The sequence below is a fragment of the Phasianus colchicus genome, chromosome 16 (genome assembly GCF_987193195.1).
Source record: "Phasianus colchicus chromosome 16, bPhaCol1.hap1.1, whole genome shotgun sequence".
In the NCBI taxonomy this organism is placed as follows: domain Eukaryota; kingdom Metazoa; phylum Chordata; class Aves; order Galliformes; family Phasianidae; genus Phasianus; species Phasianus colchicus.
The window spans coordinates 14,210,135-14,237,336 of NC_143451.1; the positions used below are offsets into that span (position 1 = coordinate 14,210,135).

The 27,202-nt window shown below is 47.6% G+C and overlaps 3 protein-coding genes across 12 annotated transcripts in view; 2 read left to right on the forward strand and 1 right to left on the reverse strand.

Annotated features, from left to right (window-relative positions):
• The window catches only part of CHLSN (cholesin), a 100,374-nt gene extending 93,872 nt beyond the window's left edge, over positions 1-6,502 (forward strand). For 2 of the 8 annotated variants that reach the window (XM_090151441.1, XM_090151440.1), the window contains exon 5: positions 2,841-6,479. In XM_090151441.1, the coding sequence (XP_090007567.1) occupies positions 2,841-3,023 (183 nt within the window). In that variant the 3' untranslated portion in view covers positions 3,024-6,479. Of the gene's footprint in view, positions 1-605; positions 1,501-2,840 lie in introns of those variants that run through there. The other 6 variants (XM_090151444.1, XM_090151445.1, XM_090151443.1 and 3 more) reach the window with 5 other exon arrangements.
• A 4,846-nt stretch (positions 6,503-11,348) lies between these two features.
• Positions 11,349-21,198, forward strand: LOC116237360 (cytochrome P450 2W1-like). Of its 3 annotated transcripts, none has more exons than XR_016471617.1 (9): positions 11,349-12,382; positions 13,219-13,381; positions 14,544-14,693; positions 14,789-14,946; positions 15,402-15,572; positions 15,680-15,821; positions 16,151-16,335; positions 20,781-20,905; positions 21,066-21,198. XR_016471617.1 is itself a non-coding variant. In XM_031606484.2 (9 exons), the coding sequence occupies exons 1-9, from the start codon at positions 12,071-12,073 to the stop codon at positions 17,418-17,420; spliced, it is 1,644 nt and encodes a 547-aa protein (XP_031462344.2). In that variant the 5' UTR covers positions 11,613-12,070; the 3' UTR covers positions 17,421-18,198. The 3 variants fall into 3 exon arrangements, 2 of the variants coding, with proteins under 2 accessions (XP_090007561.1, XP_031462344.2); XM_031606484.2 differs by lacking the exons at positions 20,781-20,905; positions 21,066-21,198 and adding exons at positions 16,597-16,738; positions 17,200-18,198 and having other exon boundaries at positions 11,613-12,382; XM_090151435.1 differs by having other exon boundaries at positions 20,781-21,137.
• Positions 19,183-26,876, reverse strand: LOC116237362 (cytochrome P450 2W1-like). Its single transcript, XM_031606486.2, has 9 exons — positions 25,998-26,876; positions 24,394-24,556; positions 23,042-23,191; positions 22,811-22,968; positions 22,333-22,506; positions 21,456-21,597; positions 21,132-21,316; positions 20,325-20,466; positions 19,183-20,056 (listed from the first exon to the last, which is right to left on the reverse strand). The coding sequence occupies exons 1-9, from the start codon at positions 26,193-26,195 to the stop codon at positions 19,866-19,868; spliced, it is 1,503 nt and encodes a 500-aa protein (XP_031462346.2). The 5' UTR covers positions 26,196-26,876; the 3' UTR covers positions 19,183-19,865.
• Between the last annotated feature and the right edge of the window lie 326 nt (positions 26,877-27,202).

Genomic DNA, 27,202 nt, shown 5'->3' on the forward strand with positions numbered 1-27,202 from the left:
GTGTTGCAACAGACTGGGAAATAATTAACCGTAAGTAGTGTTTGTGTTACAGATCAAAACACAGCTTCATTCCGTGTTCTGTGACACTGAAATGAAAACCTCCTTTCTAGTTTTGTTGTGGGTTTTTTTTTTTCACGTGATGAAAGCATAATGATTTATTTAAATTCACATATTTTGTACTGTTTAATAATCAAAGATGCATTGTATATGAGCTACAGATAATGATTAACATCTGCATTCGGATTCAGTACAGTGAGCAGAGCCACTCAAGTGCTCATGATCAAGCATGTCTGAAGTCTTTTTCATCGTCAGGACGAGGCAGGGCTGCTTTTGCCTGTGTTTTTATACCCAAATCTGATTTCCTGTCCATTATAGAATAAAATCCGTTGGATATCTGAGCATGGCTGAAATACAAAAGGAGACTTCCTTCCTAAGCCACGTCTTTGATCTCTTGGTGTCACTTGTATTCTTACTGAAAAGCCATGCCAAGAGCTAAATTAAGTTTCCTGTACTGATATTCTTCTTTCTGTAAGATATAAAGAGAGGTTTTCTAGTCATTTACAAAGCGATTTTTTTTAAGAGCCTTTAAAATCCATCTGCTGTAGGCTGAAGGCTGCAGAGCTCAGGACTGCATCCTACAGTGTGTGCACTTCTTTGTGATCCTGTACTGAATGACCGCTGCATCATCTGTTGCTGGTTGTCCTGCATTGTCAGAAAGTACCTGCATCGATTGTCCTCAGCCTCTGGGCTGCACATCCCTGGGGTTGTGGAGCTCCTGGAGAAGGCGATGAGAAAAGCCAGGGTAATTTAAAAGTGATACTTGCTCTTTCCCTGCTGTTATTTGTTAGCATTTGCCCATTTTCATGGTGTCACATAGTTCCTGAGCATTCAGGAGCTGATGGTTATTGGGTCACGTTTGGCTGTTTCCACATTAGTCTGCTCCAATGCATGTTAGTTAGTCACAGCAGAAGCAAGGCAGGTGTGCAAGAGAGAAGAAACAAGAAAAAGGGAAAATGGGTTAAAACAACCACAGTGACAATAGTGAGATCCTGTAGGCATCACTTCACTTGCTGGCTCTTTGGTGGACCAACTCAGTACCTGATTTCAGCCCTCCCTGTTGGGGGCTGTGCTCCTAAAACCTCACCAAGAGGCCCTGACATGGCAACCCCCAAAACCAATCCAGCTGTGATTGCACGCAGTGAGCTGTGACTGTGCCACGAGATCTGAGCACAGGGGGCATAAATTATGCAGTTAATTTAGCTAAGGTGGAACACAGAAATGTGGCTGAGCTTTAAACACCTGGTGCTGATACGTGTGCTGAAGGACCATCGTGCTGACACTGTTTGCATCTCAGCATTTTTCTCTCTTAGTAGCGTGTGTTTACCCTGAGTAAAAACAAACAGCTTTAAAAGTGTTGGGGTTTTTTCATTATTTTTCATTGTGTTGGTTTTATATTACAGGCACACTTCATACATTATCAATTTCACTGTTAATCGTTAAAAAATTAATATTTTTTTTATCTGTACTGTTTCTTTAGCACAGGAGTGTTTGTGTGAAGTCCATAAAGATTTCCATAGGGTATGAGTTACGAAGATGAGTGCAGGCTGCACCTCTGATTTACTGCTCTGTAATATCCCCTATTGATTAAGGCAGCTTTGGAGTATTTTTTCTTCCTCTTCTTTGAGAGCTATAGCAGTTTTAGTGATCACAGTTGTGCTGCCAAATGTCGCTGCAGAAATAAGCTGTAAATTAAGCGTCTGTTGAAGCTCTGTCTTCTCTGCAGTGCTGGTACTCCACAGGATTGGAGCAGCCCTCGTGCAATGACTCCAGGCCTTTAAATACTTACGTATGTGTTTAGCTTTGCTCACCCTGAGTACGCCTTGCAATGCTGGATGTGTAAAGTCAAACAAAGAAGCATATTTGCAGGGTGAGGTCATTGTCATATCTCCTGATTCACAGTAAAAATATTCTCTTGTTGGCTCCAGCCAGTTCCACAGATACACAAGGTGAAGTTGTGCCTCAAATAGATCTGTTCACCGAGCGCTGTTGACAGGGGGCTGGTTCAAAATACTGCAGAATCATCAGAAGTCTTTGTGAGGTTATTGCCAGGATTTCTTAATGGAGTTGTACGTTGTACCAGACAAACTAAAATTTAATCTTTTACTGGTTAATTAGAAAGGAAGTAAAATGGGGGTAAGGCGACAGCAGATAACTAAACTGCTTTTGATGTCTGATGTGTTAAAGGAGTGCATCAGTTTTAGTCAGCGTGATTTAAAAATGATTTCCATATGTCTCAATTTTTTCAAATTAAATTCAATTCCTTTGTATAAGCATTCTGTCATAGTCAGAATCTGTTGTGTGCTGCTGGGTGGTATCTTACTGCAAACAAATGGTTTTGGGTAGGAGCAAGGATACTTCCAGCAAAATTCTTTCCTTGGACACATTCGTGCCGTTCTCCTGAATTTGGTAAGGTTTGCATACATGTTTCCAAAACTAGGATCTGGCTAGGATGTTTTTTCCCTTCCAGCAGCCCTCTCTCTCTCTCTCAGGCAGTGTTTGCGTTTGCTGATCATCAATTCCACATCTGCTCAGCATTTCCCCTCAGATGCTTTGCCCATCTGAGCCCACAGCAGTTCTCTCACTGCAGTCTGTCCTTCCCAGCAGTTTGAACATTGGCAAGAAACTCTTCCATTTGAAGGTGGGCATCAGTAAATGCAAAAGGCTGTGCAATCCACCTAACTACCTTTCAGGTAATGCTTTGACATGACTGTGGATGAACATTGAAAGAGAAGAAAACCAAGCAGGTATTTTTTAATTCCTTGGTGTTTTGTTTTTTCCAGGTTCCAGATGAGCATTTCACCATTTTACTGGACTATCTGCAGGGCCTTAAGGGCAGTGCACGAGACACAACTGTGCAGAAAGCTGAAGCTCTTATGCAGGAATTGGATGGATCAGATGCAGAAGACCCAACTGTGATGGAGAAGTGTGAGCGCATACGCCAAGTTCTGCAGCTGCTGTCTTGAGAGTGGTTCTGTGTCGTGGTGCTTGTCTGGTGGAAAGGCATTGAATATCACGTGCAGATACTTCAAATTCGTTGTAAAGACATATTTTGATAATGAATCTGAATACTGCATTTTCTGAATTTGTACTCGTGTTTTCAGCTACAAATATTTATCATGTTTTGAGGTGATGAAGTCAAAACAGAGCACTGTATGTGGTCCATAGACATGCTACATTGATTAAAACTAATCTCACTGCGTATCTTTGGAAAAATACACCTCTCTTTCTTGTTAGTCTTCTCCAACTCTCTGTCTAATTACTGCTAAGTAAGAGGAGCTTTGCAGTTCTTAACAAGAAGAGCAGAGCAGCCAACAGAAAGCCTGGAGGCTCCTTTACAATGGCAGCTTGTAGCATTAGCATACAGTGCAGTGCTTGCTCAGCCAGCTGTAGTCTGTCACTTTCAGCTTCAGAAGTGTGTCATTTGGATTTGGGAAAGATCATTTTCAGTCTGTTAGGCACAAGTTGTATAACAGTTGCTTATTAGTACTTCACGCAGTAATCTGGAGATACCATCAGCTTTGTTAGTTTTCCTTGTATATTTCAAAGGTTTTTAATGCTTTGCAGCAATTGTTTAGGTACTGGGATAATGTGCAGATGGGAACAGCTCAGATCTTTTGACCATGTGTAGTGAAATCATCTGATTGTACCCAAACTCACCCTGTGATGAGAAGTGCTGCACAGCAACACTCTGAGTGCTGCCTGCCAATATTGCATTTTCATTTTTCTCTGTAATTGGTGTCCAAAAGAGTAAATTTGCGTTCATTTGTGTTGACATGGGGCATTTATCTCCTATGAATGTGCTAAAAATGAGGCTTTCAAGTGAAAACCAAAGACATCAATCACTCAGATGTTGTAGTATTGGCTTATGATTTAATAACACTTACATTCAATTCTGTGTTCTTGACCTGATTCTTTAATCTTTCTGCAGATATTGTTCATGCTATATTACCAACAACTGTATCAAATGTGTATTTTAGAAGAGTGGCTGTCTTTGGGAATTACTGCTTTAATGTGGATGGATGAAGGAGGGGAGAATCTATGGATATGCTGGCCTAATTTTTCATTAAGAAGCATTTGAGTGGATTTGACAGCCTTCGCAGTCACAGGTTATTACAAGTCCTTAGAAGTATGAAGTGTGTTCCTAGTAACAAATAACATTTGGGCTTCTTGGAGATGAGGTTTTCAACCAAAGACGACCTGTTGTTAGCCCAAGCAGAAACCAATGCTTTTTTCTCTTAGTGAGAAGGGAAGATGAATTTCTAAGGGGTGAAGTTTTCTAAGTGTCTTGTTGGGATTTCATAATTGCATTTTAGGTGTCAGAGAAGGGTTGTTCTCGCTTCTGCTTCCTGCTCATCTTAGGATTTTAATCTAGAAATTTACATGGCTTGATGATTATATGTATCAGAATTTCCTCCATGAAGTATTTTAAATGATTATTTTAAATGATTATTTTAAATGATGAGGTGGATAATTGCAGCTATGGAATTCCTGCAGCTGCTCAGAGCTGTGCAGGCGGACACAGCCCATCACTTTGTTCACTTTGTTCCATCCTTTGGTCACGTAGAGTTTTCAGAAGTTAATGTTGTTTGTAGGCTAGACCATCTTATGGCTGCAGACAGGGCAAAATCGTGTCTGGGTTTCCATGCCATGGCTGCTGTGTTAATAAAAATTGAGTCCAAGGCGAGAAGTAACAGTGTGCAGGGACAGCCTGACAAATTGCATCTTCATCTGCCTGCTCTGGTTGTCTTCTTGTTGGGCTAATCTGCATTGTGGAGCTCCAGCTATAAGGATCCCGTCTGAAGAGAATGCTGAAGTCAGGGCTTCTAGGCAAAATAAAGGAACATTAATTACTCAAAACTGCTTAAAGCTGGAATTGTGCCTCTAATGACAGCACTAATTACTCAGCATCTGACGACGTGAAAAGTTCCCTTTAATTTGACTGATCCTGGCTGTGGGTTGTATATCTTCTTGGCTCTCCACTGTCTGCCCACACTTTTAATTTGTTATCATCATTGTAAAATTACTGAGTAAATGAATTCTCTCTTCTTATTCGGAAGGGATATATTGTGGCTGTTTGAGCATGTCATTTATTTCCTTATTTCCTCCTACTGGAGAATAGTTCTGCTGTGTTTTGGTTCACTTAAAGCAAGGTGACTCTTGACTTGTCTCCTATCCCTTTGGGCAGTACAGAAATGCACTTCAGTTTGGGCTCGGTGGGCTTTGGTTGGTTGGATTTCCTCTGCTTGTTTTGTTTTTGACTTTTGCCACTGAGTCAGAGCAGAAAAAGCAATACTAAAAGGGACTTCAGTTGCAAAGGCAGCACTCGGAAAGTTAGTAAACATAAGAATGGAAAATCTTTATAGAATTTTAATTTTAGTCCATCACTCATATGCAACATGATGGCTCGGTGCTGTATTTGCCACTGTGCTGTAACTGGTAAGTCATTTATTTGGTGTTTTCCTACCAGTTCTGCTGCTGTTCTCATTTTCAGAATGAGCATTAAAGCTGGGAATGTAACTCTGCCATGTGGGTTTGATGCTACGCAGAAGAAACCAAGTAGGAACTTTCCTGTTAGTTTCACTTAGTGCAGGATCCAGTCACAGAAGTTTCATCACAAGCATTCCCTTCAAAACATGCTTTAATGTTCTGATTCATTTACAGTCAAAATACTGAATTGATGTTACTTAATTTAAACTCAGCTTTGTTGACATAAAACTTTCCAGTGGTTTATTCTCGTTGGGGCTTTGGTTTCCTTTTATGTCTTCCTTTCTGTATGTCTGAGGGAGCCAGTTATTTCTGTGCCTGCAAATAGGAGTATTAGTTGTGTACAGCCACTGCAGTCATACAAGGACACAATTAAATGTCCTTGCCTTTGCAGGATGCTTAGCAATGATTTATAATTACGTTCTATTTTAACTTCTTCATAACAACTTACACAGTCAACAACTCAGCGTGGTCAAAAATAATTATTTCTCAAATGATGTTTTCTCTTTTTCCTACGAGGAGTGGGAATACCATACTAAATACAGCTGATGTATAAATGACGGGGGGAGGGCAATGCAAAACAGTGGTTTATCTTTCTTTGTCCAAACAAAGCTGAATAAGAAGCTTGTGCTGTGAGGAAAGTTTGGCTGGGACACGGAGGGAGGGACCTTGGGATAAACACAGAGCACTCATGCAGTTGCTCTTAATGATTTCTCTTTTTTCCTACATGCAGAAAATTGTTGGCATTCCCCAGTAAAACCCACAAACACACCTACGTCAAAAATCTAAATAGGTTTCAGAATCAAATACTGAAAGGTCAGGAAATGCCACATGTATATACATGGCCAGAAGAATTCTGGTCCTACCTCTCTGTGCTTCCAACCTGGAGGCTGAATTAAGGGGAATTGTGTTAGAAACAAACACACAAAACCCCTCAAATATATGAGCACTGCGTTGAATTTTGCTCCCCTTCCCACCCAATTTCCTATCAGTTTTAATTATTTTGATTGTTTTTAAGGTTTCTTGATAATTTAAATAGTACACAGCCTTTTGCTGTCACAACTGACATCTGTTTTTCTTTATGGTCTCATTGTATTTTAGAGAACTGTAAGCCTTGGGACACAGAATCTGTCCCTCTCATTTGCTTATAAATAGCCAGGCTGGCTGCAGCCCTGCCAAAATCCTCATTGGCTGTGGAGCTCCATTGGGCCCAGAGAAGACTGTTGAAAGGCCACATTTCCCTGTGCTCTTCTTGAGGTACAGCAGCCTTTAGCAGCATCCTTTGTACCAGCCGGGCTCCCCTAAGCCCCATGAAATTGCCCAAATCTGATGCAGCCAAGCAAAGGGCAGCACGTATCTGCTTTGTGATGTGAGGCTGCAGTGTGTGGGCACACAGCCTGGCGCCTGCCTTGCCTTGCTGCCCGGTTCCGGTCTGTTGAGACTCACAGCCATCTTATTTGTCTGCTTTCTGTGGGCTTAACTTGACCAAACAACTGGTTTACAAGCTCTTGGGGTGTGCTGAAAGCTTGAGCTGCAGCCATGGTCGCGTAGGTACCGCCAGCATAGGTGTGTGCCAATAGACTTCATGGATTTCACAGATCTGTGCTGATGGTGACACTGGAGCACGAGCAACCCCAGAGTGTGAGCATGGCCAGCGTGGCCTGACAGCTCTGTGTGGCTGCACACCAATGGTTGTTGTATCAAATCTTCTTTTGCACAGCCCAGGCTGCAGGATGCTGTGCTTGGAAGGAAAGTGGCAGCCAGCTTGCCAATTGCTTCCAGAAATTGGTTCAGGCTTAGAAAATATTTAAAAAAACCCAGGGGTTTCCCTTTTGTTTTCTGAATCCCTTTTTATATTATTTCAGCTGTCTTTAGACAAAGGAAGGGGAAAAAAAATGAACCACAGAGAGATCGTGAGTACATCTTTGGCGTTGTTCAATAAGAAAATATGGACTTGTGTTGAATTACGCAGTTAATGAGGAGCAGACAGGCGGCCTCAGTCCTTTTTGGGTGGTATTTTCAGTGCCAGCAGAAGATGAAAACACAGCAGGTGAGTGTGGGTTGATGCTGTCCCCATCACAAGTGCCATAGATGGTCACTTCTCTGAGAGAGGAATGGAGGGGCTGTGACAGACGCAGTCCCTTCGGCTGCTGCTGGTGCTCCCCTCCTGCCAACAGAAGACATCTCCCAGCTGACCCTGTGTGCATCACTGCGGGGTGAGGATCCTTCACACCTCATAGAAGTCTGTGGTCGCTTCTGCCTGCTCTACAGCTGCTGCTCAGCCTTGCAGGCATCAGAAGGCATGGGAAATGGGGCTGCAGTGCTGGCGGATGGGAGCTGCAGCGTGCATGCCCCGGTGTTGGCAGCCCTATGCATTGCCAGTGCTTGAGTTTGGTTTTGGGATGTTTTTTAGAGAGATGAAAAGTGTGCCCAGTTCAGCCAGTGATGGGAAAGCTGTTGTCAGTACTGCGGAACACTTTGCTGTAGAAATCTGAAAATATCAAAGACCACACTGTGCTGCTGGAGCTCTGTAGGTTAAAATGTGCTGTAACATTTCAGGGTCTTTTGGTAGTATTTGAAAGTGATAAAGCAGTGGTCTCAGCAGAAGGCAAGCAGATGTCTCGGCTGGCTCGTCCCGACAGTCCTGCCATTCACTCAGCAATGACCTTTACCCAGGTCACCTTATCTTCCTTGCAACTCAACTGGATCGTTATAAGGGGCACAAATGTGACATTCTTTTGAAATGGGTTCAAAATCTGCCCTCTGTGGGCAGAGGGAAGCACTGTGCCTGCAGACCTGCTCAGAGGTTGTCAGGGTGCTCGGGCCGTAGCTCAAGTCATTAGGATTAGTCCATAAAGCCCCTCGTAATCCACATCTTAAGAATCTGAAAGGTCACTTGTGGTCCAGTAATCCCGAGTAGTGAACGGGAAGAATTAGTGGTGATTGTTTTGATCCTAAACCACCTCTTAAGATAAATGCTGGCCTCTGCCCCAAAAGCATATGTGTGTTATTTCGGTGGGGTCCCAGAGGCTGTGCGAGGAGTGAGCAGCTGGGCTGTCACACAACATGACACAGCACAGAGTGTTTAAGCAATCGTTTTAACATTGGAAGGGATGGCCAGGAGGATGCGTGTGCTCACCTGTAGCCGTTGTGTTGCACCTGCTCAGCACCAGGATCCCCACACCCTCCCCAAAACCTCCCAGTGTGGTGCCAACCAGAGGAGCAAAGGGAGCTCTGGTGCTGGGACAGCGGGCTGGGATCCTCCTGTGGTGCTGGAGAGAAGTGGCACATCTGTCCAGGGTGCAGAGCAGGTGCCAGGCGGTGATGCTGTGGATGCAGTTTTCTGTGTGCCCTGAGGGCCTGGCTTGCTGTGATGTATGGATACATCAGTGCTGGTGGTGTCAGGGCACGTGCATGTGGCAGGAGGGTTGGAGGTTCATGATCCTTGAGGTCCCTTCCAACCCACTCTGTGATTCTGTGGAAGGGATCACTGCGCAGTGGAACTGCATGGGAGCGCCTGGCTTTGCCCCGCAGAGTGATGCTGGCACGCTGTCCTTGCCGTGTTCCATCAGGGGGTCCCTGGGGGCCACCCAGCCCTTACTGTGGGAGGGAAAAGCAGAGGGAAGGAGATTAAAAGATTTGCCAGCAGCAGCAAGCAGTCAGCGGCTGGGCTGGGAATAGAAACCACACTCCTGGTTTCCACTCCCTGAACCTGGCTGCCAGACAGCATTAGTAATGCAAATGCAAATACAGAGAAACGTTTCCTTTTGCAAACCCGCCCTGCTCACAGGTTGTCCCTTTGAGTCGGGGCTGCTTGCAGTGAGGTGACACGCAGCACCCAGCAGTGCAGGCCCTCGTGTCCGTGCTGACACAGCAGCGCTCAGTAGGGCAGGCTGCTGCTCGGAGCGCTGCCATCGCTGTGTTTAAGGAAGCCCGAAGGGATGCGGTGGTGATAGCCATCAATAGACCTTTGTGTTCCCCAAAATGTTCCCTCTCACTGCATGCCACAGGCTCGGGGTTGGCAGCTTGGGAGCAGGCTGGCATTTTAACTAGTAGGTATTGCGTTTGTGGGTGGTGGTGAGTCAGACACAAATGAGATGTGCAGCAGAACGGGGCCGAGGGGCGGGCAGTGCCATCGATGGTCTCGTGCCTTTGGGTTTGTGCTCGCTTTAGTTCTGTTCCCACATTGCTCCTCTATGTCGTAAACAAGCAACAGGATCAAAAAGTAAAAGCGGCGTGTGAATGCCACCCAACCAAAAGTCAGAGCAACTTCACGGGAGGAACAGCGTTTGGAAACGCAGCACTGAGTCGTCCAAATAGAGTCCATGTTAAAGGCTCTTAGAGAAGCAGTTTGGGGGCAATCTCTCTTTAAAGGAAGGGCAGCTGGTTGCCTCCATGCTCGCAGGGCCGTGGTCAGGGCTGCGTTCTTCTGGTGTCACTTCCACGTGTCTTTGTATCTCATGTTTGTGTATGGTGCAGAAAGGGCTGCAGGAGGGAAGGGGATGTGCTCTGTAGTGGTTCTGTGCCATAGGACAAAGGGTAAACAGTCTCAAACAGAAAGAAGGCAGATTTAGATTGGATATGAGGAAAAAGTTTTTTATGATACAGGCAGTGAGACAATGGCACAGGGTGCCCAGAGAGGCTCTGTGCTATCGTTACGGCTCAGGGCTCAAGCGGTGAGCTGTTCCCCTGCCCCTTGCTGTGCAGTTACAGTGTGACACCCCCAAAATGGGCCGTTGTGCCCCACTGCCCCTCACTGGCCCCAGGGCTGAGGCAGGAGAGCTCAGCTGCTGGCTCTGTCCTCTGTGTCAGACAGCAGCTAATTGGGAAGGGCTCAGCCTCCAAATGCTTTGCAAACACCAGGGTAATGACTTCCTTTCCCAGCTCCAGACCCGTGGGTGGTTGGCACTCAGGGTAAGGGCTTCTCTTCCTGTGATTCTCCTGTGCTGGATGACCCTGCTTGACCCGGGGAATTTGACTTTTCAAAAGGTTCGTTTACTCCTAGATAAAGATTAATTTTCATTTTAATTTTTAACCTAAATCTCATGGGAATGTGTTTTTGCATTCCATCCAAGATGCTGTTATCAGTGCCCAGCTCTGCCCCCTCTATGGCTTGCTTCACCTACGAGGTAATGAGTAACCCCCCTTCCTCTGCTGGGCTGGGACCAGTGCTGGGCTCCACGTGGTTCTGTGCCACAGTGTGAGGAGGTGCAGTTCCTACACCACGGAGCCCCAAGACCTTCCAGCAGCGATGGTAGCAATGCTGGGTCAGCCCCAGGGGAGCTGCAGCACAGCACAGCCCTCACAGCACAGCCCTCTGCCCCCAGTGCTCTGCCCAGAGCTGCACAGACAGCCGTTGTCCCCGTGGGGACACGCAGCTCTTCTCCAGACTCCCGGTCTCCTGCTCTCACCGCAGGAAAACGTTGTTGTGTGTAATGAGGGCGGGTTTGGGAGGGAGCACTGCGGGGTGGGAGCCGTGCTTGGTCTCCTCTGTCTGGCAGCTCTCACTGCAGTCAGTGGGAGCAGCAGGCCTGGCGCACAGCCACGCAGCAGCTCTGCAAGACACACGGGTCTTGTGTCCCTTTTGGTGTGGAAAGAGGGGAAGTGGCACCAGGTGACACTGCACAGCCGCAGGAAGAAGTGCACCCCGTTCATAAAAGCAGGACGCATGGAATTGAACTACAGCTCTGTGGTTTGCAGTGCTGAATTCATTTTTCACCAGCGTCTGCTCCAGCAGCAAGGAACACTGCCTGTCTCTGCAATCCCTTGCAACTGGGGGGTCCGTGCATAGGGATGGACCTGGTGGTGCTGGGCAGCCCCCAGCCCTAAATTTCCTGAGTGAGGCTGGGAAAGGGACTGGAAGCCCGAAGCAGAGCAGAGGAGCTGCATGTGGCTGTGTGCTCAATGGGTGTGATGTGACGGCACAAGGTGTGCTGCAAGGCTGCCAAGGGAAGGAGGCGTCTGTAGGTAGAGCTTTAGGACAGCCCAGATTCACTAAATAGGAAGAGATAAGGAACAGAGCTCCACATCTGCAGAGGGAGGTAACAAGTGCATCCCGAATCTTTTGCAGATTGTCTGGTTCTGTTTTTCTTCACTGGGAGAAAATGCTTCGCTGGAGGGGGAAGCAGCTGGAAGGGGCTGTGTGCAGCTTCATGCATCCCCTGGAGCAAATCAGTGCACTGCAGGACCTGCTGCACCTGTGCTGTGCTGTGCTGTGGGGTGGGTGCTGGCTGTGAAGGATTATTTGGGATTGGCATTTGTAAGCTATCGAAAGTGGACAGTGAAGAGCTGCTGGTGTCCAGAGATGAGGTTGGTTGAGAAGATGAAAGAGATGGAGAGAGAGAATATAAAGAGAGATTTCATGATTGCTGCCTAATTGTGAAACAGATGTGGGTCTGTCAGGTTCTGGACAAATTATTGCAGGCAGAAGAATTGCAGTGAACCCAGTCAGCTCCAGAACCCTCACCTCCCTGCACTGTGTTCGGACTTTGCCTTTTGCAGACAAAAATTCCCAATTTTGTGAGGTATGGGCGTGGAGGGAAGGATTGTGCAAAGCCCAGCGGCAGCCCTGGCATCAAATACTCTCAATAAATACAATGTGAGTGTCCTAATCAACAACTCAGCAGAGTGCAGAAGGACAGACTCCTCCAGCATGGCTGCCCTGCTGCCCCTGCTCAGCTGTGGGCTCTGCGCTGCGCTTTTCATCGCTGCACTCCTCTGTGTTGTAAAAGGTTTTAAACAATCAGCTTTAAATTTGCCTCCTGGTCCGTTTCCTCTCCCCATCATCGGCAACCTGCACCTGCTGGACATCAGGAGGCAGGACAGGTCTCTGATGAAGGTAGGAGCAAGCATCCGTGCTGCCTGGGGCCCTGGGGAAGGAATGGCTGCAGTTCTCCTTCCAATGGCAGTTCTGAGATAACCGCTCGGTGCCAAATGCTGGGGTTTTTAAATGTGATTTAATAAACTAAATGTAAAGCTTTCTGGATGATGAAGGAAACTGTGCAATTCCAACTCTGCAGAGTTTGGTGGGCTGTCAGTATGTGAGAGCTGCCCACACAATGAAGACTGAGTATCTGCATCAGTTTGGGTGGGTGAACCTAAACTTTGGCGTCTTTATGTTGTGAAATACTCTAAAATATTTGAGTGTCCACGTGGCCAAATTGAAAGGGAGATGCTTAGTTGTAGTTGCCAAAATAGCTTGTATGTCTTGCTCATTATGCTGTTTTTTTTCTAGATGGGAGTTAATGTAGCACAGCCTGAAGAAAAGATGTAGGGGAAATAATTAAAAACCATGAATGGCTTGGACTTGGAAAAACATGGGTAGGGTAGGGTGTCCTGAGTTTGAAGAGACCCACAAGGATCACCAAGTGCAACTCTTGGCTCCACGTGGCCTCAAGCTGCACCGGGGGAGGGACAGGTTGGATAGGAGGAAAATTTTCTCCAAAAGGAATGGTGCAGCACTGGCACTGCTGCCCAGGGAATGGTGGGGCCACCAGCGTGGAGGTGTTCCAGAACCACAGAGATGTGGCACTGAGGGATGTGGTTTGGTATCGTGGTGGGGATGGGTTGGGGTTGTGCTTGGTGATCTTAGGGGTCTTCTCCAACTTCAATGACCTAAACAGCAGAACAGGACGTAGTGCTACCGCTGACCACTGGTTTTTCCTCTCCTTGCAGATTTCAGAGAAATATGGGCCAGTGTTCACTGTCCACCTGGGGATGCAGCAGGCGGTGGTGCTGAGCGGCTACGAGGCAGTGAAGGATGCACTTCTGAACACAGCAGATGTGTTTGCAGACAGACCTGCTATCCCCATCTTCCATCACATCCAGCATGGAAATGGTACCTGTGCCTTGCAGAGTTCAGGGCACATTCACTCTGCTGTTTTCCAGATGAGTTCTTTCAATTTCAACCACAGTTAGGAGTCTTGAGACCATCGGTGGCTACACTGGGTGGGATTGGGGCAGTTTGCTTTCTACTGAAGGCACCTTCCTATTTGCCTTATCCATTTTTTTGCTTTTTGCAGCACTTGGGTCACATTTCCAGGGTTCTGCTGCAGTGCAGAAGGAAGGAAATTATTTTTCACATGAAGGCTGAGGTCCTTATGCAATCTCTCTTCTGCAGTTACTGGCAGTTCAGACAGAGCCTGGATCATGCATGACTCATGATAAAGACTGCAAGAACTGGCAGGAGTGCAATAGCACGAGCTGTTTGTACCTCAAACAATTACTTCTGTAAACAGATTTTTGGCATATTTCTGCATTGCATGCTAAGAAATAATACATTGCCCAAGACGAGACATTGAAAAACAGTGAAGGAAATAATCCAGGGCTGAAAGGAAAAGATTTGATGACCTAATACGTATATAATGCATACAGCGTGTGGGGTTTTTTCATCTTGTTTTTAAAAGTGAGGCCCAGGGTGAGGAGGGGTACAGTGTGTGAGATGTAGACTGTGCTCAGCCCAGGAGCCAGCTGGGCAGGGAGCACTGCTGTGGCACCAGGGCTGCCTGCTGTGCTGGTCTCTGCCAAACAGGAGAGCTTTTGGCATCATCTAAGGGCCAGCTGGGGAGATTTCCCAGCTGTAAGTTGTGGTACCTCCCTGACACCCCTCCTTGTCCCCTTGCACAGAAGAAAGTTCATCCTCTAAAATGCAACAGGGAAATTTTTTGTCCTGTTCATGACACGGACAGAGCAGTGTCATTTGCTCCTAGCCTTGCTCTCTCAAACAGCTGCGTTGTTTTCCTGGAGGGAAACAAGTCAGCCTGAGACAAGTACCACACATAGAGTTTTTGCTGTGTGTGGCTGCGAAGGGACAAAGCTATAAATAGGCAAAACCCAGAGGTGTGAACAGTAGATTGCCTCCTGCCCTATGGAACCTGCCTGGGGCTGGGCTCTCCTGGGGCAGCCCTCCCCCAGCACCCAGCCCTGCACATCACAGAGCCCCTATGTACCGAGCAAACCCCATAGCAGCTGTGCAGCCACGCCATGCCATCCCTCCGTAGGTGTGTTCTTCTCTTCCCAAGAGCTCTGGAAGACAACACGGAGGTTCACCTTGGCAGCTATGCGGGATCTGGGCATGGGGAAGCGGCTTGCGGAAGAAAGGATGCTCGAGGAGCTGCAATTTCTCATTGAGCTGATCAAATCTTTCCAAGGTGAGCTGGGGTGTTTTATATTACTTTGCAGAGCTACTGCAAAGACCTCAGGGTTGCTCTGGAAGACAAATACAGGTGATTTGGGCCATTTCCAGGTGGGCCGTTCCGACTTCGGCTTTTGAACACAGCCCCCACTAACATCACCTTTGCTATACTATTTGGGAGAAGGTTTGACTATGGAGACCCAACGTTTGTCACTCTGCTACGACTCATTGATGAAGTTATGCTCCTTCTTGGCTCCCCTTTCCTGCACGTAAGTCACCCCTCATGCTGAGTGTAATTGATTTATAATTCATGTGAAAGTTAAAGATGATGCTCTAACAGCTTCAAAAGATACGTATTTGGCTTGCTAAACATTTGGAGTTTTCTTTGCTAGAGCTTCATGCTTTATCTTTTTGCTTTATTACCTCTTTAAAAATGTAATTTCATTGTTTCATGAGTTCACTATCACTTTCCCTTAATTGTGTTCTTTTAATTCATGTTTATAGGCTGTGTCTAGACAAGTCTGATAGCTCCCATTCATTTCTGTAAAGAATTTTTAGTAGGAGACATTTTTATACACTACATTTTTTTAGTTAGCCAGAAAGAGAGACTCTCACACCGTGTCATTTGGTTCCTCACCCAACTGATTTCTCGTTTATGATCCTTAAGTTTTGCAGTCTTTTACAGAACTTTTTTTCCCCGATGTTATTTTTCCTCTTTTTTTAGCTATTTAATTTCTACCCGTTTCTTGGATTTCTTCTCAAACCTCACAAGATGATACTGAAAAAAGTAGAAGAGGTGTGTGTGATCCTAAAGAAACATATCCAGGAAAGCAAAGCAAATATTAATGGAAACAACCTGATGAGCTACATCGATGCACTGGTCTTCAAACAAGAGGTATTTCAGCACTGCAGTGATCACTGATGTGGCCTCTTGTGCAGAGGCTGCAATGTTCTGTCTTCCCATGCTGACAGCACTGCCCTTTTCTGTTTATTTCCTTACAGGAGGATAATAAAGGCAGCACCCTTTTTCATGATGCAAATGTGTTGGCCTCTGCTCTTGACTTGCTCATGGCTGGCACTGAAACAACATCCACCACCCTGCAGTGGGCCGTCCTGCTGATGATGAAATACCCTGAGATTCAAAGTAAGACACCTTTGTGGGCTCACTTCTCTTACGTAGGGAATTAAAGCACTCTGCAGTGACTTCATAAGTGCTGCTCACCTATAAAAGCCCCATAGCTTCTCTCCAGGGCATCTAAAATTGAGTGCCTGCAATGTGTCCATCTCTGTCCAAGCTTTGTATGCTGCACTTCAGGACTGAGGGAGCTGAGTGCTTGCTCTCACACCTACTGCCAGGGGCTGCATATCTTCACTGCATCCTGGGGTGGCTCAGCCAGCAGTCACCATGGGTCAGGGTTTGGAGATGCTTTACTGTGGAGGGAAACTCACTCGATGCCTTCTCTTTGACCACAGAAAAGGTGCATGCAGAGATTGAGCGCGTTCTTGGCCCTGACTGCCTGCCTACCTTTGAGGACCGGAAAAACATGCCCTTCACCAACGCAGTCATCCACGAGGTGCAGAGATTTGTCACCCTTCTGCCACACGTTCCGCGCTGCACCTCTGCTGACACCCATTTTAAAGGCTATTTCATACCCAAGGTACGTGCTGCTCTGCAGCCCGAGAGCAGGTGGTGGCACGTGGGGCAAAATGCCAGAGGAGATTTGGAGCGTGGGCTTCTGCTCAGAACTCAGTAACAGCACAAAGTGACTTAGTCGTAGGTTAGTCAGTAATTCCAGCAAATGAAGTATGTGATAACTAGTATCATTTGATTACGTACAAACCTAGAAATTGATTCTCTGGAAGTTTGCTTGAAGGTTGTATGCCTGGATGGCCTTAAGCTGAACACAGCTGTGTTGTAGGGAACAACAGTGATTCCTCTGCTCTCCTCGGTGCTGCTGGATAAAACACAGTGGGAGACGCCAGACGAATTCAATCCCAACCACTTCCTTGATGCAGATGGGAACTTTGTAAAGAAGAAAGCGTTCCTGCCCTTCTCCACAGGTAACAGAAGGGTTTGGCCTGGCACAGGGCTGAGTGTGCAGCCAGGTGTTGGGCTGTGAGCTCTGGCAGGAGCAGCACAGGTCAGCAGTGGGGATGCTGTAGCAACATTCACTCTGGGTTTCAGTGAATTGCAAAATTCAGTCCTCAACGAGAGGCACACTGGGCCCTGGGGTTTAAAGACACCTCTGGGATGTAGAAAACTCAAGCAGGAGTTCTGCCTTCCCTCTCCTTTAGGAAGAATGGTTTCTAGGTTGTCCCAAACCAATGCCTTGCAGGCTTGGAGTGAAGCAGCCCTGCTCAAGTACATATAGGAGACCAGTAGCAATGGCTGCTGATCATCACCCCACTATGTCTGCCCTTCTGCAGCCTGTTCTGTCCCTCACACTGTTGCCACTGAGTGGTAGGGAAGACTTCTCAAGGAAACTGCCAGCCCACAAACCGCTGTGCTCTTGGCATCGCAGGGCGGAGAAACTGCATTGGAGAAAGCCTTGCCACTGTGGAGCTCTTCATCTTCTTCACGGGCCTGATGCAGAAGTTCACCTTTAAGCCTCCACCCGGGGTGAAGGAATCAGAGCTGAACATGACAGCAGAGGCCGGGTTCACCGTGCGGCCGTCCCCGCAGTGTGCCTGTGCTGTGCTGCGCCGTGAGCCACAGCCTCATAGTGCACCACAACCCATGTAGCTGTTCAACTGCTGCGGAGCCCAGCAGATGCACGCAGGAGAAACCAGATCTCACTATGCAGTATTTAGCAGTAATGCCTTCTTACTCAAAGCCTTTCAAGTACTGGCGCTGTGCTTAAAATACGTGTTGAGCAAATGGTTTTGTACGAAGCAGAGGAGAGCTGGGGCTGAGGCGAGCTGGGAATAGCACCCAACACATGATGGAGAGTGACAGAACCATCACTACTTCACACATTAAATGCACAGTGTAAGGAAATGTTCCCAGTTCTCAGCTTCTGAGAGAATGTTTCTCATCGGTGGGTTGTTTCTTCATTTGGAGAGCGACATCAGATACAGATTGTCTCATTGTCACATCCCTGCTCTTCTCCCATTCCTTACTGTACCTGTAGTGATGAACCACTCCCGGATACCTGCACCATTCCAGTGGATGCCCTTCCTATGCTTTCCAGTCTTCTGATTTTCAACCCCAGTACCAAACCATGACTTTTTAGGTTCCCTGTGCTCTGAGGGATCTCATCACACCCCTTCACCACTGATGACAACAGAACTCTCGTTTCCAGCAGCTCACTTTTCCCTTGGTCTGAAATGCAGAGTAGGGGCCAGAAGGATTTGACAGGTCTGCAATGGGGGGTGGGCTGAGCCAATGCCCTACAAAGAGTTTGCACAGGTGAACCCCATGGAAAGAGGCTGTCTGCTGTAGGATGGGAGGAAGGCAGCTCCCATTCCCTGCATACCACCTGATTCTCCCAGGTTAATGGTAAATAAATAGTGCTCATCTCTTTGCTCCCAGCCTCGCTCCCAGGTGAGTGCGGTTGGACTGGAGGCTCATAAAGCTGCGAGGTGTTCCCTGTACGGAGCCCTGGTTGTGGCTGACAGGGCTTTCTGGCCCAGTGAGGACTGCAGGGCTGGCAGTGACTTGGAGGGATCGTGGTGCCATCTCGTGGCAAAAGGGAAATAGAGATCACCTGCATGATGGCTGTTGCTCTGCCCAGTGTGCAAAGGGGCTGCAAATTGAGGGGCAGTGCTCATTGCACAGGTTGCTGCTATTCTGGCACCTGGCCATCGTCCCTTGGACAGCAGAGCACCGGGAAACTGCTCTGCTGATATGGAACCTCTCCGGCTGAGCCATTTGTCAGTAGGATCAGGGCATGCAGAACCTCTCAGCCATGGGGTACGAGTTGAACCAATTGTGTTACTGTCACTCTGGGCTCAGGTTCAACTCCATGACTCGTTTGCTTTTCTGTGAAATACGAAGTTTGGTGGCAGAAATATCTGATGTAATGAAAACGTGGGAGAATTAAAACTTTATTGGGTTCCCGTGAAGGGAGAGACATAAACAACGTGATAAAGTACACGATAAGATAATGCATATGGAGAACAGTGATTCACAGGCAGCTATTTGGATGGCAAACATCCTGAGCTATATATCAACTGGATTGAGATTGCAGAATATGATGGCTGATAAGAGTGCTATGGACTGGGGCAGCAGACAGAGCAAAAGAAAATAATGTCAACCAGGTCTGATCCCAATTCTCCTTGCATGTGTGTTTGCATGCATGCAAGGCTCCACTTGCAAAGAAATTGTGTGGTTGGTTCCAATAGCCAGACTGTTCCAAACTGCACTGATTGCCCAGGAGTTCCTGAGAGAGGGAATGCATTTGCTCCTATTTTAACCAGGTCAGAAAAGACAGACATCCATAAAACTAGAAATGAGTCTGGTTTATTTTCCTGTATCATTAGCCTTTTATGGTCACTTGCTGGTGTGAATATTAACTGCAAACTTATAAATGTAGATCCTCTTCCATTCAGACTGTGGAGCAGCGTTGAACATGGTGGCAGCAACTCTTGGCTATCTAGACAGGTTTGCAGACCTTAAAGTGTCTTTCAGGACTGTGTTTCAAGGAGGAAGAACTTCATCCCCGCAGCCCATGGATGGGTTGTTTTGCACTCTCAGTGCTTGACTTGGCTGTCTGCCCCAGTGGGATTTTGCGGGAAGCTCTGGCTAATTAGAGAGCTTGGCTCAAGAAGCACCTACAGCACCTATAGCACCAACCTATCTGCAGCTCCCAGTGAACGTTGGTGTGTCTTGATTGGGAATTTTGGGCAGATTTCTTTAGGATTGTGAGCCTCACTTCTTTGGTGTTGAGGTGTGGATGTCACACCTACATCTCATGGACACACACCCCGTGGTCCTGCAGCTGCTCAGTGTCCCTCTCTGGGAGGGTCACCAGGATTGTGCTTTCTCACTGATTGCCTGCATTCCCCACAGCAAGGGAGCAAAGAGCAGGTCAGTGACCTATGGGGTGATGTAGGACTGGGAGTGGACAGAGACAACGGGAGGGAAATACGACAGAGTGTGGCATGTTGGGATGGGGTGATGAGCCCTAGCAGAGCTAAGATGGGCCTTGGTGGTGTCCCTGCCTGGCCGCCCCGCAGCAGGCCCTGGCTATTCCCGCAGGATGGCACAGGTTGCCTGAGGCCGAGGCCTTAATGTAAAAGTCGTTTCGGGGACAGTCAGGTCCAGGTCAGCCTCTGAAACTCCCTGCTGAGGTCGGAAAGTGAATGTCTGCAGCAGCCCTACAAAGAAGACAAACAGCTCCATCTTGGCAAGGCTTTCTCCAATGCAGTTCCTTCGCCCTGCGGATGGAAGCAGTGTGCTTACTTGATGGAAGTATCAAACTGGAGAAGTCCTGTCCACAGTGGGTTTACCAAAATGTCTCACTCTAAATGTTGCTTTGCCAGTGCCCTACCACCCCCCCCCCCCCCAACCACAGGGCTGTCCTTCTTCCTAGAAAGGTCCTTTCCCCAGCTGGATCTTTGGAAGCCAGCCCTTGAGCTCATTATCCAAATGAGAGGCAGTAATTAGCCATGAGGACTCCTCGGTGTGGCCGAGGCCTTTGGGTACCTGTGGAGAAGGGCAGGAAAGCCTCCCTCTTGACAAAATTCCCTTCAGCATCAAGGAAGTGGTTGGGGTTGAACTGGTGTGGTGTCTCCCACTGCGTCTTATCCAGCAGCACTGAGGTGAGTGATGGGATGACAATTATACCCTGGGAGAAGACACAAGAAATAGCATAGCCCAGGGACACCCGTGGTGCAGCACCAAGGGTCCTGGGTGAGGGGTGGGGGAAGGGGCTGGGGATGAGGATGAACTTCATGGAGAAGTCCTGTCCACAGTGGGTTTACCAAAACATCTCACTCCAACTCTAAATGTTGCTTTGCCAATAAGATTTTTGGCTGGACAGAAAGGCAGGATTTATTGCTCTGTGTTGCTTTATTCTGGGACATGGATTTGTTACTGTGGGAGGTTTGCTTTGAGTGGAGCAGGTGGAGACCCTGAGGATTTTATCCCCTCCACCAACAGGGAGATTTTCCCAGCTGTGCCAAGGACTGAAGCCAAATGCCACGTGGCACTGCGAGGACCTCAGGCAGAGGGTCAGATCCTGAGCATTCCCTGGCAAATTCTTCACTGGGCAGATGGCATCAGAGGTAAACCAGGGTCACTCTTGGAGTGTGGAAGTGCTGAGCATGAGGGCCTGAATCGAGTTCCATAGCACTGGTCTCTCTGGGCTCAGCACAGTCACTGGAAAGGAAGGAACTCTTCTGGGGTAATTCTGGATGTTTATTTTGTGCTTCTGCCCCTCTAAAGAAGCTGTCTGTAGTGCCACTGGCAACAAGAGGAGTGTGCTGTGCCCCTGGGCTGGGCCGTACCCACCTTGGGAAGGAAGTATCCCCTGAAGTGGGTGTCCACAGCAGTGCAGCGGGGAACGTGGGGCAGGAGGGTGATGAACCTCTGCACTTCGTGGATCACCGCGTTTGTGAATGGCATGTTCTTGCGGTCCTCGTACGTGGCCCAGCTTCCAGCTTTGACAGTTCTTCCAATCTCCTCCTGCACTTTTTCTGGAAGGAATAAAGAATGGGGATGTATCCCAGCGAGGAAACCAACTCCCCCTGCAGATTTGATTTTGGTAAAAAAAAAAAAGAAAAGTGTTTTTCCAGGGTCTGGAAGAAGAGGAGTCTTAAAACACCAGGAGCTCACTTTGGATCTCTGGGTATTTCATCATCAGTAGGATGGCCCACTGCAGCGTGGTGGCTGTGGTCTCTGTGCCCGCCATGACCAGGTCAAGTATGGATGCTATTAAGTTGTCATCGTGGAAGAGGCTGTCTTTCTTGTTTTTCTCCTTGAAAAGGACAAGCGTGAGAAAGCTTTTAAAATAGTGTTAGTATTCATCAAGTTTGGGAAATAGTCTGTAACCCAGAAGAATGTTGGGTATGACTGTGTGTTTGAGAACGGTGTGGTAAATGGCCTGATGCTGCTCCTCCTGGGCCTGTGGAGTCTGCACTGAACCTTCCTCCACAGTGATGGGAAGAAGACAAATGCCTCACGTTGGCCCAGATCCAGTGGGAAAGAAGAAAAGACTCAGAGCATAAATACTTTGTGTCGAATGAAATCAACCGATGTGTGAAATTGCAGTCTCTACTAAAGTAAGATGCAGGGCTAGGCTGCAAATGTACTGACCATTTATCATTCCAGGACTTTAAGTGTATCATTCATCTTGGAGCAACAGTATCAATGATTAATTGATTTGTTGTCGTAAAAAGAAAAGCACAGTCAGCTTACATGTGAGTTCGTGCGTTTTCTACTACAAACAAGACTTCATGTCACATTATTAGCACTGCTATTTGGGGAATGGATTGAGAGAATGGCTTTCACATCTCAATTTTGATAGAAAAATCCCTGCAGTAAAGTACACCAACCATACAAGACTGGAATCTAATTTCAGTGCCACTAGAGCAATAGAATTAATTTCAGTAGGGTTACATGATAGGACTGAAATCCAGATCCACATCCCTTTTAGCTAGAAAAGCCGAAGGAAACATCACAAACAGCCAGCAGAGCCCAAGCAGTCCCATACCTCGTGCTGCTTGAATACCAGTGCATCAGTGTAGCTCCTCACACTGTTCTCATTGATATCTTCCCTGCTCACCTTCATGTACTGCCTTATAATAACACGCACATCTTCTATTTTCTTAAGCAAAATCTTGTGAGTTTTGAAAAGAAATCCAAGGAATGGGTAGAAATTGAAATACTAATAAGAAATTAAAAAAAAAAAAAGAGAGAGAAGCGTTAGGTGTGCAGGAGAATCAACATGCTGAAATAGCTTCTTCCTAAGGTGTGACAGATGAGGTGAGTTTTGTCTGTAGTACTGTCTGTGTATCCTGGGGAGTTCTGGAGGGGTCAGGCTCATTTTCACAGGGATGGGCTTTGAAACCTATCAGCCTTTATGCTGTACAACTCAATTTTAAGCTTTTTTACTGTTCAGTGGAAACTGTTCTTCCACCAGTAACAGACTGGCCAGGAAAAAATGCTAACCGTTGGGACAGGTTACTTACATTCAAGTATGGAGATCCCAGAAGAACCATAACTTCATCTATGAGTCTTAGGAGAGTGAGAAATGTTGGGTCCTTATAATCAAACCTGTCCCCAAAGAGCATGAGGAAGGTGATGTTGATCGGAGCGATGCTGAAGGACCTCAGGCTGAAAGGTTCCCCTGCAACGAGAGGAGGAGAGCAGTGTCAGAGTGACGTGGATGCTGCAGAGCACCGCGGTGGGCTCTGGCTCACCTTTGAAGGATTTGATCTTCTCAATGAGAAAGTGAAGCTCCTCACAAACTTTCCCCTCCATCATCTGCTTCCCCATGCCGAGGTTGCGCATGCTGGAAACGGTGAACCTGCGCGTTGTTCTCCACAGATCGCCGATGGAAAAGAACACACCTGGGGCAGCCACAGCACAGCCAGTGAGTTCTGGGGCTGGGGGAGGAGGGAGCTCCCCAAGCTTCTGCTGCCCAGTTCCCGTGCCTTTGGGAAACTGGGGTCCCCCATTTCTCTGTGCCCCGGCCCTGCACCCTCTCAGCTCAGCTTTCCTGGTCACACTGAGCCTGCTGGCTGCAGTGAAGGGAGGGCTGTCAGACCCACACCGTGGGGTTGGGGGGGAGCTGCTCTGAGTCAGCCGTGCAAACTCTCTGACCCTGTTTGGTTGCGAGGTGGGGCCTCAAGCAACAGCCTTGTCTCTTTGAAGCTTCCCCCTTTGTTCTATTCCAATCATAAAGATCTTTTATCTTTGTGGGATGGGATGATTCACTCTCCTCGATCCCAGTCAGTGCTCTACTGGTTTTTGAGATTCCCAGTAATACTAAAAACACCCCCGCTTTGGGGTGGAGAGGAAAAGTAATTCTTCAGAAAATCTGTGACCCTTGCTACCTACAGCCTGTGCAAGTTTATGGCTTTGGGTCACCTCTGAGCAGATCTGACTTGGGTTGAGAAGATAACAGAGAAAGGACTGATAGAGCAATACTGGCAGCCTCCCACAGGGATATTTTATGTGTAAATTAGCTCTGAATGATGCTTTTCCCCCCATCAATTCCTTTTCCTTATGTAGCGATAAATTCATCTCTTGATATTATGGCTGGGTAATTTAATTTCTAATTGTAATCCCAACTCTGGCCTGTGACCAGCATACAGAACTGCCTTTTGGCTGTTCACACCAGAGCCTGGCTGGAGGAACAAGGCAGGATGTCCTCTGATGTCCTTGGGAAAACCACGGGGATGTCTGGGGAAAGAATTTCCAGCCTCAGCCCATTGCTGAACAGAATACATATCCCACCTGAGAGCTCTGGTGGAGGGAGACAAGATGCTGGGGAGTGACTGTATCCAGAATGGATGCCAGGCACTGGGATGAAAGGGTAAACCTGTGCTTTTAAAAACCCCACTCCTCGCCCTCCAACGAGAGGATAAGGGTTGACTGCAAGTGCACTACCAAAAAATAATGACAGTGGAAATGCATTGCATGAAAGTGAGGGAATGCCATCGGTGTAGGGAGGGTCCAAGGAGCTTTTGAAAGCCAGGCTGCAGGGAGCAGTGCCAGACTGGCACTGAGCGGCACCGTCCCTCCCACCCCCCCCTCATTGCTCTAGTACCGTTTCCATTCTGAATTTGGTCAAATATTGGGATGGATGGTCTGTCTACAAACTCCTCTGTGTAGTTCACAAGCGCCTCCCGCACAACTTCGTACCCAGTCAGGACCACAACTTTCTGGAAGCCAAAATGGAGGGTGAAGACCGGGCCGTATTCTTCCGCAAGCTGAAAGAGAGGCAAGCTGTGATGGTCAGCAATGAGGGAAAGTCCCTCAGTCAGCACTCCCCGTGGTTGAGCATGGGATGCTCTGCACGGGTGAGTGGAGGGGTGCTCAGATTTATTGCCCACACCCCATCAGTGCATTGCTAATCTGATCTCTTTGTTAAGGAGAAAGTGAAAAAACATAAGTGCAACACATGGAGTTACACTGGACTTCGGATGGCAGTGCAGGTTGGCCAACCAGAGAAAGACCAGAATAGTGCAAATAGTGATGATGTTATACTGGAAAGCCCTTGCTCCTCTCCCGTGCTCCTGCTGCTGCTAGATCAAGGGATTGGAGCAACAACAGGGCAGTGCAGGGCAGTGGGGAAGGGTCTGCAATGGCTGAAGGAGAGCATGTACACAGCCTCTGCCCACACAGTGCAGCCACAGCTCATGCAGAGGAAAGAGTGCATCCCCACCTGCCCAGCAGCACCCCAGCAGTGTGCCCAGCCAGCCATAGCGCAGTGCAGACACTGCTTTGGTGTTAATCTGTGGGGTGAGGAACAGGGATAACCCCTCTGGATGAATCCCAAATTAAAGTCAAATATAGGTGACTGCAAATACAACGGAGCAGGCAGTGAGAGCACACAGAGGTCATTCAGAAACTCAGTCTGAAGGCAAACCTGTGCCCAGCACGCTCACCCAGCTGGGTGCACACCTGCACTGCCCATAAGGCAAAGCAGCAATGCAGCCTCAGCCCAGCACTGCACACCTGATAACCACCTACATTCACCCAGCACTGGAGTGATGGAACCCTCACTCGAGGAGGGAGCGATGCACAGTGCTGGCTGTGCCAGTTGTGCCTGGCACCAACACACAGCTCCAGCATGAGCGGGGTAAGATGTTCTGATTGCAAGCCAGTGGAAGAGCTTCCAGGCTTCTCCTTCTGGTTCCTCAGCTCAAGCTTCCCATCCCACCCTTCTGCTGCTGTCCGGATTTTATTGCAGATCCCTTTCATTCAGAGGGAAATAGGTTTTGCAATGGGACATCTGGATTTGGGGTCACTGCATCACGACATTCCCCCACTGCTTCTCTAGGATGCAGGGAGGGAAGCGGTTTCCATTCACACTAGTTCTTTCCTAATGCTGTCCACATTTTCTGGGTGTCAGAGCTGTCAAATTAATATTTAAAGTCCCACAAGTGCTGCAGACTTCATGTACATCATCGCAATTACATGAAGAAATCTCATATTACCCAGAGGTGTTTTTCTTAACGGTTGATTGCTCATAAATGACACTGCACCAACACAGACATTGGCTTGAAGAAGACCAGAAAGAAAATATTATAAAGCAGTTTCCACACCTTTACTATTTAGTTCAAATTTAAAAAGACAAAAAATTAGCGCTGATACAGCCCAGGCAGCTTTACAATGCACGAGGATCCAGGTTTGGGTTTTTTGTCCTACCTTCATTAGTGACTTATCTTGCCTTCTGATGTCCACCAAATGCAGGTTACCAATGATCGGAAGAGGAGTTGGACCAGGAGGCAATTTAAACGTTGCATTTTTAGAGCCGGTTGAAAAATAGAGCACAGCTAACAGCGCTGCTGCACACAGCAGACCCATTAATACAGGATCGGAGATAAAAGAAATTAAGAAAGCCATTTTTTTTTTAAAGTACTACTCTGGTTTTTGGTGTTAGAAGCAATCAAAGCGCAGTGGCAGCGCTCAGCTCCTGCCAGCTGGCTCTCTGTTTGTTCTCTGCGATCGCTACAAGCACTCGATTCTTATTAAGGTTTGTAGAGTACCTAAATAAATACTGCATACTCCACCCTCTTTAAACACCTCAGAGAATGTGGTCTAAGCAGTTTGCAAAGCCTGTCCAGAAGTAAAGAGAGTTTCAAATTACAAACCCATGCATGTGTGTGCAAGAACATATACATGGGAAAAGGTGCTTGGCATTCCTCTACTGCCTCCTCCGCCCGAGACCTCCAGGTCCCTCACTGGCAGTGCTCTGACCCTCCGAATGCTGTTGACATGGGGGAATGGAAAGGTTCCTCTGAGCACTATAGGAAACCCCCAGCTTTGGGTTTGGATGGGGCTTGGGATCTTGGGGCTGCTAAAGAGAGAAGCGGTTAGGGGAGGCTTTGACTTTGTCTGTGTCAAGTGGAGATCAAAGGTTGTTAATGATGGTAACGGCCATGTATCCCGGGGTGCTGTAGCCCATAAAGCTCACAGAGTGGCTGCGCAGTGCCCGGAGGGGATGGGATTGCAGACTTCTGAGGTGCAGGACATGTAGGAGCTGGCCATGGAAAATTAGCACCGGTCAAGTGATCGTGAGTGGATTGTGTATAAATTAAATGGGAAGGCAAAATTGGATCTGAAGTTGCTGGGAGGGGTTCCTCATTTGGAAAGAGCAGCTTCTAAGAGACAATGGGGAGAAATTAATGAAGCTAATGAAGCTAGCTGAGCTGGAGAGCTGCAGAACCTGAGCATGATGGAGAATGGAACTATTGTGAGTCAAAGGTATGAAACACCTGGAGCATGCATTCCTCTTGAAGGTTCCCATACCCTGCAGAAGGGACTGAGGTCTGGCAGGCTGAGCCGTGGCTGTCAGAGGGATGCTGGGAATAAACCGTCCATGGAATACATTTGCTCAGGGAAGAAAGGTC